The sequence below is a fragment of the Lolium rigidum genome, chromosome 6 (genome assembly GCF_022539505.1).
Source record: "Lolium rigidum isolate FL_2022 chromosome 6, APGP_CSIRO_Lrig_0.1, whole genome shotgun sequence".
NCBI lineage: Eukaryota > Viridiplantae > Streptophyta > Magnoliopsida > Poales > Poaceae > Lolium > Lolium rigidum.
Window position 1 is genome coordinate 359,942,864 of NC_061513.1, and position 10,918 is coordinate 359,953,781.

A 10,918-nucleotide genomic window follows, 5' to 3' on the forward strand; every position below is an offset into this window, starting at 1 on the left:
GGCCGGTGTTCATGAAAGGTGTTACTCTTCCACAAAGTGAAAAGCAGTGAGTGTTCACTGCTGCTCAATCAGCTTGGCGCAAAGATGTCGAGTGTGCTTTTGGAGTGCTGAAGGCTAGGTTCAACATTCTAGCAGTTCCGGGACGCTCCTACTCGAAGCGTACTCTTGGGTTGATCATGCGTGCATGTGTCATTCTGCACAACATGATCATCGACGATGGGCGTGGTACAAATTTGGAGAACAACTATGAGACAGTTGAGTCCAATGTCGGCCCTGCAATACACAACCATGCACCACCAAGCCTAGCAGCCAGGATTCAGATGGACAACGAAATGAGGGACTCGCCGAGTATACACAGCTCCAGCATGATTTGATTGAGCATGTGTGGGCTAATGCCTAGATTATGTAATTTTTTCAAATTTTTATGTAATTTTTTCAAATTTTTATGTAATTTCTTTATGATGTAATCGGTAACAATTTTAGTTCAATAAAATAATTTTCTTGCATTATTTTTAATGTTGTAATCTGAAAAAGAAATGCTGATGTCGAGGAGAGAGAAAAGCTGATGTGGAGGAGAGAGAAGTGAGAGCTGGCACTATAGCCCGTGCACTGGCACCGTGGGGTGAGAGTGGGGTGAGAGTGAGGAAAAAAGCTGACGTGGCGGGTGAGAGTGAGGCTATGCATTGGCACCAGCCTTATAACGATTTCCTCACCACAAAGCACTATGGTCAATGTACCAGGGGATGTCAAAGCTGTCTAGCGTCACGCTGTCAATTAGAGAGTTTCCCAGAAAAAATCCAATTTATGATACATATCAATGTTAATTGTGGTAGACTATGTTGTTTGTGATCAAGAATGTCATCAGTATTTACTCAACAACGTAGTTGTGTATGTACATTTTATCGATTTCATGTTGAGTCCTTGCTAGAGCTTGCCACAACATATAATAATGAAATTGCATTTTTACATGTATGTCATCTCTGTATCTCCTGTTTATTCTCCATTCTGGACAAAGAAGAATACAAATTTAATTATTCCTTCAACTCCCCCTCTGCAGTCTGCACCCGATAATCTGCCGCTGCTCATGTCAATCCCCAAGCCTGTGCAGAAGAAAGAACCCCCAATGTAAGTGCTAGAACTTACTAATCAATAGTTTCGCCATTTTCAAGAAGCATGTCTTCTGGTATCACAATTTCTTTGCCAGCCTTTGGTGGAACCATACCTGAATTCTGCCGTCGGAGGTTCCGACGACGAGGACGTCCCCGTCGGCGTCGACCGCCATGCATTGGACCCGGCAGCCGGGTCCGCCGGCCTGGAGTGCCCCGATCTTGATGAGCTTCTCCCTGGACCAGATCTCCACGGCGCCGTTCCTCGATCCCAGGTACACGAGGTCGGCGCTCACCACGAGCGACCGCACCTCCGCCGGCGACGGTATGGACCCGACGAGGTTGTAGTTGGTGCTGTTCCATATCTGCATTGCATTGCATCAGCAGACATATCGAGTGCACTGAACAGTTGACTGAAGCCGAGGCGCACCTTGACGGACGCGCCGTCGAGAGAGGCGCCGCCGGTGTAAAGCAGGCCGTCGTGGAGCTGCAGGCAGTAGACGGGGTTGGACTTGCCGAGGATCCTCTTGTTCCCTACCTGAATGACGGCCAGCGTCCCGGTGGCCAGGTCGACCTCCTGGATGCTGCCGTCGTTGCAGCCGCAGAAGAGCTTGCCGTGCAGGAGCGCCATGGAGCGCACGGACTTGCCCGGGTTCACCACCCTGGGGCTGCCGCCGTTCCAGCTCAGCGCCTTGACGCCGGCGCCCTGCGGCACGAAGCACGCCATGGCGGTGGCCACCGCCAGGTTCTGCACCGGGTCCCTCGTGTCGTGCACCTCCGCGCACCGGAGGCCGTCGCGGAACTGCCATACCTGCTCATGGACGTACATAATCAGGTTTTATTCTCAAGTTTACATAGTGTAACTTTCGTTGATCATGTATGTACCCGTATAGTTCTATCCATTGATCCGCTGTAGAGCTTCTCCTCAGACGGCAGGATTGACAAGCTGGTGATTGCTTTCGTGTGCTCCTGGGATTCCTGGACGAGGCGAAGGATGTTCTCACTTCCCTCCCAGACCTGGATTTCAAAATATTCAGAGTTTTTTTGAATTTTTATTTTTTAATATTCAGAGTTGAGAAACTGAAATTTGTTTTTAGAGTAATTTTGAAGTATGGAAATTTTGAAAGAACAACCTTCAGCGTTCCGTCAGAGTGGCCGGAGAAGATGTAGTTCTTGAAGTACACGATCGACGTGACCTCACCGTTGGAGCTGCAATCGACTTGATTAAGCTCCTTGTGGTTCCACATGTCCTGCGGCAAGAGGAAGAAGAACATTCTTCAGCAAAGACAAATCTTCCGAATTCTGTGGATACTTTTGCACAAGATGCTAAGCTGAGCATTACGATGCTAGACTCCTGGCCATCTGAGAGCAGCTTGAGCATCTCGAACGCAAGCCCGGACGATTTCTTCAGCTCTCTCAAGGTCCTGAGCACGTCCTTGATGTAGGTTGCGATGTCCTGCATTCCCTCTGAAAACATTTCACATCAAATCAGATAGGACGAACAAGAGATGAACTTTAACAAGTTCAGGCAAGAATGCAAGTCCATGAGCGCAGTAACAAACAAACCACGGTCGTTCATGAAGCTCCTGAGCGCCACCATGGCGAGGGCCCTGTCGCTGCCGTGCTTGGCGGACCTGAGGACGAGCACGAGCTGCCGGAGCAGGCAGACCCGGGCCGCGCCGAGCACGCCGGTGTCGGGTAGGAGGGAGAGCATGTGGACGAGCCAGACGGCGCACACGAGGCTGGCCGCGAACAGCTCCGCGTTCTTGCTCTCGAGGCACTCGGACAGGGCCTCCAGCGCCAGCCCGAACTCGTGGCTCACCACCGCGTACGCCGTCTTCCTCTCCCACTCCCACGCTGCCTTGTCTTCGGCGGCCGCGTCGTCCTCGCCGCCATCGGCGCCGCGGACGACGCTCAGCTCCTGCGACTGCGGCGGCCGGTATCGCTCCTTCACCCTGGCGAGCTTGAGCAGGGTCGACCGGGCGAGCGGCCGCCCCGACGAGGAGAACTTTCCGGGCAGGTTCATGATGGTCTCGGCGGCGAGGAGCTGGCTCCTCGGGAAATCGGAGTTCTTGAGGCAGTCAGCGAGGCTGTCCATCGCCTCCTCGCGGTACATGCTTATCTTCCTCGGCTCCACCTGCCAAGCAGACGAATTGGTCGTCAGGATTTAGAAGATGGAGCTGCGGATCACTATGTAAACTGAAGAAATATAGCAAACAGAAATCTACTGTGTTTACCAAGAGATCAAGCTGAAGAAGAAGCCCTGCGACGACGGGGCTCTGCTCCGGCGTCGTGGACTGCAGATACACAAGGAGCGTGTGCATCATGCTGAAGGATCCTCCCTCTTTGATCGCCCGAAGAACACGCTCTGCTGCCGATCGCCTGAAGAAGAACGGCGTTAGGTTCAGACAAGTTTAGCATAGCACACAAGGTTGGAAGAATGTGGAGTTTGTTGATTGGTTATGTTAGGATTACTTTTTCAGCTTGAGAATTTCGGAGAGGAACCGAACGATGTCGAACTTGTCGGCGTCGCCGACGACGTGGAAGGCGTCGAGGACGGGGCCCAGCGCCAGCTTGTCGACGATGCTACTCCGGCAGTGGCCGTCCTCCGCGATGCACCTCAGTAGGATCCTCATGCCGGCCACCCTCACCTCGACCTGTTCGGCGTCCAAGACCAGAGCCGTACTCCTGACGAACCTCTCGGACACCAGCGCGGACCTCGGCACCGGCGGCGTGCTGTCTCTGCCATCACCTGCCTCTGAGAGAATCTGGCTGAGGAGGATCACCGACGCGGCCTTGGGCTTGACGCACATGTTCACCGCGTCTGCCTCCTCGACTCGGCGGATGGCGGCCACCAGCGCCTCGGCCATGTCCATCTCGACGAGCTGCTCCACGGAAGGACTGAGAAGGTAGATGAGAACGACAGCCTCGACGAGCCCTTTCTTGAAGAGCGCGACGAGGCAGTCGACGTCGGTGTCCACCCGTGTCAGCGTCTGCACGACGCCGTCGTCGCGGGAGGCGAGCTCGGCGAGGAGGAAGACGGCCACCTGCAGCACCTGCGCGCTGACGGAGTTGAAGAGGATCTCCACGAAGCCGTTGATGACGGCGGGCTTGGCCAGCGCGGAGAAGAACGCGTGCTCCGCGGCGCCGGCCTCGCGCCAGAGCCGCTCGATCCTGAGCACGGACTTCTCCGACTCGGCCAGCTCCTCGGACGTGCAGAGGCAGGACACCGCGGCGCGGAGCTCGCCGATGGCGCTGTCCACGGAGGCCTGCACGATGACGCTGGTGGGCGAGGGCGCGCTGGCCTGGCTGCCGGTGTTGTCCGGGGACGGCGAGTTGATCTTGAAGGGAAGGGGCGGCGGGGCCTCCATCCTCGCGGAAGGCGTCCTCGCCACCGGCAGCGCGGGCGTGGCGGGAGTAATGGGCGTGATGGGCGGCGCCGGCGTGGCGGGCGGGTTCTGCTCGAGCCAGCCGGCGATGAGGCGCTTGAGGACGTAGTTGGTCTTGGGGAGGCTGCCGACGTTGAGGTGCTGGCGGGTGATGGGGCAGGTGGCGTTGCCGCGGTCGAGCCACTCCTGGATGGCGCGGCGCTCGTAGGTCTGGCCGGTCTCGAGCGTGACGGGGTCGTCGAACACCTGGCTGGTGATCGGGCACACGAAGTCCTTGGGCGTCGACGCCACCTGCTGCTGCCGCGCCAGGTCGGCGTAGCCGCCCATCGGGGAGCTGTATGTAAGAAAATCCGACAGGGGCCGCGATCAGAGCTTGTCTCGGTAACGCCGGTGCAAGGCTGGAGAATGCTGTCTTGGAGGGGCGCAGGGTGGCTTACCTCGATGGCTCCGGAGAAGAACGGGCCCAGCCGGCGCCGTCGTCATCGCGTGGCTGCGCTTTACGTGGCTTGGACAGAGGCGACGCCGCGTGCTTTTCCTACGAGACAAGAAAACAAGCATTGGGAACTCAGTTTTAGAAAATGTGGTTTCTCGTCTACGTAGCCAGAAATGGCTCATCATCCGGAGAAGCCAACAAGGATTGTCTTCTTCGATGCTTCCGAGCAGAAACTAGTTGTAAAAACAATGCCATTTTCTTCTAATAGGTTTATTACAAAATCGACTTCACAATTTGAAAGGGTTATCTGGCTAGTGCGTAGTACTATTTATCATTTTAAAAATATACTACCTTCATGCCAAAGATTAAGGCATTGTTTTTTGAAAAGTCAAACCAAGTAAAATTTGATCAAACTTTTAGAACAATCTATCAACAACAAATACAATACAATATATGTAGATACCTTTCGGAAATATATTTTATTATCTATTTAATTATATTAATTTTGTATTTCGCATGTTAATAATTTCTGGTAAAAACTTAGTCAAACTTGACATCGTTTGATTTTCTAAAAATAATTTAAGCCTTAAACTTTAAGATGGAGGTAGTAAGTCACATAAAATTACACATGACAGGGCCTAACATTAAACTCATTAAATCATCTAGGTTTTCACTAATAAAGAGTGGAAAGGGTCATGGGTAAATTGTTTTCATATGGGCGTGACTTTTCTTTATAAATGATATAATCACCAATCCACTGATGTCATTCTTTGATGTGCCTCTAAATTTACAATATGTTTATTACTACAAACCTAGATTCTTCTGGCACAGTGATGACTTATAGGCATAAGAAGAAATGTCATTTAACAAAGTGAAGTTTATTTTGTGCATGCCATGAGAACAAGGAGTATTTAAATGGATAATCTTAAATTGAAAACAAATGTTTACCCGGTTCTTTAAGTTGCAAAATGAGGATGGGTGTTGTAGGACTTTCTCTCGAGTGTCACAACCGACAACATAGCGATAACAGTAGTTCCAACTCTCATCATCGACTCAACCATACACCACGAGTGAGTCAATTAGATATATTGTTGTCATAATTGAGTTCCAAAGAACATTTCCCTTCCTGGACGTGTCGTTCTCAGAGTACCTCATTTGGTACCATCAGGTTGACATCATTCGTGGTTGTTGTAGTTGTTCAATTGATCTTTTTTCTTTACTTTGGTAACAATTTGGCTATGTGCATCCTCATTGTCTTGACTATATCTTGTTATGTTGTTGGTGTAGAGTTCAGGTGTAATTGATATATTTTGAATAGTGATATATTATCAAAAAAACAAGTGGCAACAAAACCTACTTATTCTTGTTTCCAAGAATGGCTATCTAAAAAGGACGAGTTTTTTTTTATCGCGGACTCGATTATTGTCGATGATAGCACAACTAACAGATTTCTGGAAGATTCTTTGCTTGGAGATATACCTCTTAGTCAACAATACAAACACTTCGCTGCATTCTGTAGCGAAAACATGTCACGATACCTACTATTTTAAATATAACTTTTTTTGAATGTTAGTATTTTTTGTTGAGTTTTATCTAGTGATGAATGGACGGTCTAGCCTCATTTGGTTTAGCGGTGAATGTATGTTATTCAATCCTACGAGACATTCGTTTTTCGTTTGAACCTTTGTACTTCTGGAGTTTTTTTTTTGGGTTATGTCCATGTAGGCAGATATAGCTAATGGAAACATTGTCCTCTAGAAGAAATTCATCGGCAGGCTTAAGTTTCCTCTAAAGATTTGTTTTTGGTCGGTACTCTAGAGGAGATCCTAATCAAAGATAATTTTGCTAAAGTATGGGGCCATGACTTCAAGGATAATAAGTTGCACGGATAAGAGGGGCTAATCTCTAGTTCAAACATTACTACATGAATCTTAAATATTGTATATTGTTCGATGGAATGCAAACTTAAGGTGCTCATGGCACTATTTAGTCTACAGGAAGTTCTACCCCTAAACTCGATAACTAGTAATTTAGTTGACTTGGAAATATTTTGAAGTTCTCACCACGTTTTGCTGAGTGGTATTTCTGTGTTTTTTAGTTGCGGTCATGTTTTATGAAGTTTCAGTGACCTTTGTGGATTTTTCTTAAAATTTGATTTCGTAGTTCTTTGTATATTGTAACTGCACTTTAAGTGAAATTTCTGTTTTGAGATGTTCAGTCTCATGTGCCATAGAGACAATCAACAATTTATCAACCCAAATAAAATATTAAATTTGTAGCCATGTTATGATTTGCGACTTACATATATCTTTTCACATTCTCGGTATATATACTTGGATTGCCCTGAACCAGAGTTGAAGTTCAGAAATTTCAGCAAAGCAGTTAGTGTATTAAGCAAACCAGAGTACCATTATATATAGTCCAAGTAAGTCATAGTAAATTTCAAAACGAAAATATAAAATACTACGTTGGTCTCTCAGGAATGGATATATTGTTAACCTGGTTATCATTTTGAGTCGTTTGCGGAGATTAGAAAAAAAACAGTTAACTCAACTGCTCAACTTATAACAAGTGGAATTTTCAAAATACCCCCTAAATAAGCTTAGCACTCGGTGCTAGACGGTAAGCGTCCTTTTCGAATGGTCACGTGGGGTTGAAGTTCACCACCAGAATTTTCACTGAAAAGTTCATAGAACTGGTTCTAGCAATTTCTCTCACCTTTAAATTCTCTTTAGCATCTAGGGATACGGATGCTCTAAATATTGTATTTTGTTTGATATGGCCATGACTTGAAGGCAAATAGGTTGCACGGATAAGAGGGGGCTAGTCTCTACGTGAATTTTAAATATTGTATTTATTTTATGGAATGCAATCTTAAGGGGCTTACGGCACTCTTTAGTCTACATTAAGCTCTTAGGTCTACCTCTAAACTTGATATCTAGTAATTTAGTGGACTAAGAAATATTTTTAAATACTAGCCATAAAAGGCTGTGATCCATGAGATGTGCAACTATATAACTGATCCGTTACTCTGAATAATGCAATAAAAAGATGTGTGCATCGATCGATGCAGAGGCTGGGATTTTGCTCCCATTTTGAAAAAAAGCTAGCCACGTTTTATTGAGTGGTATTTCAGCCTTTTTTTAGTTGCTTTTGTGAAGTTTTTCGGTCACTTTTGTGGATTCTTCGTAATAATTTATTTTTTGTAGTACTTTACATATAGAAACTGCATTTTAAGTGTAGTTTCAATTTTAAGATGTTTAGTGTCATGTGCCATAGAAAATCAACAACTTATCAACCGAAATAAAAATATTAAATATATTGTCATGTTATGGTTTGCAACTTGGATTTAATTTGTCACATTCCCAGTATACTTAGACGACCGTTTAATGTTATACTGAACTTATTTTAAAAGTTGAAGTTCACAAATTTCTACAATGCAGTTAGTGAACGTTACAGTATTAAGCAAACCAGAGTACCATCATACATAATCTAAGTAATAATACTAAATTTCAAAAATAAAATAAAAAATACTACGTTGATCAGCAACGGATTTATTGTTAACCTGGTTATTATTTTGAGTCGTTTGCGGAGATTAGAAAAAAAAAAGTTAACTCAACTGCTCAACTTATAACAAGTGGAATTTAAAAAAAAAACCCTGAATAAGCTTACACTCGGTGCTAAACGGTAAGCGTCCTTTTCGAATGGTCACGTGGGGTCGAAGTCCACCACCTGAATTTTCATTGAAAAGTTCAAAGAACTGGTTCTAGCCATTTCTCTCACCTTCAACGTCTCTTTAGCATCTAGGGATACGGATGCTCTAAAATCTAAATAAGACAAGATTGTCAGTCAAAGAGGACTGTCATGCAATGCAAAAATGGAGCCTAATTCCTTCTATCTACTAGTACTTACTCCTGCTTGGAAGATTATCCTAGGCCGGCATCCAAACAAATCATGCAGTGAAGTGTTTATCTAGCTAGTACAGCTAGTAGTCCGTACTAATCCTTTTGATCACTCGGATTCTATATTGAACGACCGGCTTAATTAAGTACCAATTGCATCTTTCGTTTCAGAACGCGTCAAAGGTTCAGATATCATCTAAGAAAAGGTTCAGATACACTAGCACAAACCTGTTTGCCGGTGTAGAGCTCGATGGAAGAATCCTCCGTGCTGTCGTCGGAAGGCGTGGCCGGCGAGGGCTCTTCTCGGAGTCTGGGCGCTGGGCTCCATCTTCCCGATCTTCCGACCTGCGGTGACTGCCTTTGCTGCTGCACTATGAGGTGCGGCGACACGCGCTGCGGGTACAGGCTCGGCGGCCTCATCAGTTCCCTCCGTCCCTTGATGCTCCCCTGCCGCGGGTACAGGTCGCCCTCCGCCTCCGCCCACATCGGCTGCAAAACTTCACGGTGAGCTCGCTGAAATCAATGTGGAAAGAACGTAGCGTGTGTGTGCATGTAGAGTATTACATTGTCCCGCACGAAGCTGAGAGCCCCATCATCGGCGTCCGTCGAGGCTTCCTCGTCGCCGGCGCTCATGTCGCCGTCTCCGACTGTGAAAACAAGCTCCGGAGGAGGAGGCGGCGGTGAAAGCCTTTCCGTCTCTCCGGCTTCGAGGATCTTCTTCAGGTAGAGCGCGTAGGCCTTGCAGTTGACGTCGAGCACCATCTCGTACTCTCGCTCCAGGCCCCTCATCTCCTGCGCCTGGGCGCCGCTCATGAGCGACAGAACCCTCATCGCGGACAGCGCGGCCGTCTCGTCGGACCTGCTGTCCTCGCGGAACTGCGCCGCGGAGGCCACGGCGGCGGCGGCCGACGCGCGGCGCGTGGCGAAGTGGCGCATGACGGGGAGGAGGCGCGGCGCGAAGAGCGCCTCGAAGGCCGCGGGCGCGAGCTCGTGGCGCGCGAGCGCCGGGTCGAGGACGAAGAGGTCGAGCACGGCGGACGCGGCGGACGGCGCGCCGCCGCGGCGCCGCGCGGCGGAGGCGATCGCGGAGAGGAGGCAGGAGAGCGGGGTGGCCGCGGGGAGAGAGAGCAGGAGGCGCTCGGCGGCGCGGAGCGAGGACGGCGACGGCGAGGCGGACGGGGCCGTGTCGAGCGCGTCCGAGATGAGGGAGAGCGCCTGGAGCGTGGCGGCCGTGTGCTGGCCACCGCCGCCGTCCGCGGCGGCCGCGGCGGAGAGGAGGTGGCGCCGGAGGAGCGGGTCGGCGATGAGCTCGCCGAGGAACGCGGAGGCGTGCGCGACGACGGCAGAGTACGTCGGCATCGGTGCTGCCATGTCTGCGCTGGATGAGTCGACTCGCGTGCCGCCCGCGGTGAGCAGGACACTCGACGATGGGGATGGTTTTGTTTCGACGGTCTTGGATTTCCGAAGCAGGTGGCGAGAGGCTGAAATGTCTGAATTGGGCAGCAGTTTTTTGGGTCGCCAGAACAGAGGATTAGGGGTAGGACTGGAAATTTACCGCCCTGTTGGATTTAAATTATGGCGGGAGCGATGGACGGACTTGGTTCCCGGCCGGCAGCGGCCGGCAGCAGGCTCGCGGTCACGCAACGCGTGGAGAGAGAAGAACGTTTGTACAAGGAGTCAAGGACCCTTCTAGCTAGAAGGCTAACCCAACTCTTTCTGCGTATAATTGTGTGAAAATGACTGAGGTTTCTTCCTCTGTGACCGTATAATTAATCCGAGCATGGTTAATTAATCAGGTACAAGTTGTTTGAGTGTAAGAAACGTGAGGTTTTTCGATTTTGTTTGAATCGGTATGACAAATCTTTGTTGGGGGACAGGGAGGCTTTCAGTCATTGTCACCAAACACCTAAGCAAAGAAATTATCTGCCAATTGGAGCTAAGGGAGAAAAAGATAGGATAGCCAAATCATCAGGGATACTATATGGTACCTTCACTTGCCATTTTTTTACTGCTTTGGGCTGACTGTTTTGTCGAAGCACACAATTACTGATTGATGTGTGCGCATAAAATATCAAAAAAGATGAGAAG

The 10,918-nt window shown here is 49.0% G+C and overlaps 1 protein-coding gene across 1 annotated transcript; it reads right to left on the reverse strand.

The window, feature by feature from the left end:
* Positions 1-1,045: 1,045 nt before the first annotated feature.
* Positions 1,046-10,201, reverse strand: LOC124658943 (putative E3 ubiquitin-protein ligase LIN). The gene is made up of 12 exons (XM_047196927.1): positions 9,395-10,201; positions 9,059-9,319; positions 4,933-5,030; positions 3,582-4,829; positions 3,344-3,488; positions 2,673-3,243; positions 2,449-2,573; positions 2,240-2,356; positions 1,992-2,123; positions 1,537-1,917; positions 1,223-1,471; positions 1,046-1,100 (listed from the first exon to the last, which is right to left on the reverse strand). The coding sequence occupies exons 1-12, from the start codon at positions 10,199-10,201 to the stop codon at positions 1,083-1,085; spliced, it is 4,152 nt and encodes a 1,383-aa protein (XP_047052883.1). The 3' UTR covers positions 1,046-1,082.
* Between the last annotated feature and the right edge of the window lie 717 nt (positions 10,202-10,918).

Coding starts and splice junctions, on each gene's coding strand:
- LOC124658943 (XM_047196927.1), bottom strand. CDS start 10,201: ATGGCAGCACCGATGCCGACGTACTCTGCCGTCGTCGCGCACGCCTCC. Junction 5,031..9,058: donor AGCTCTACACCGGCAAACAG/GTTTGTGCTAGT, acceptor CTTGTCTCGTAG/GAAAAGCACGCGGCGTCGCC. Junction 2,124..2,239: donor ACTCTGACGGAACGCTGAAG/GTTGTTCTTTCA, acceptor TTTGAAATCCAG/GTCTGGGAGGGAAGTGAGAA.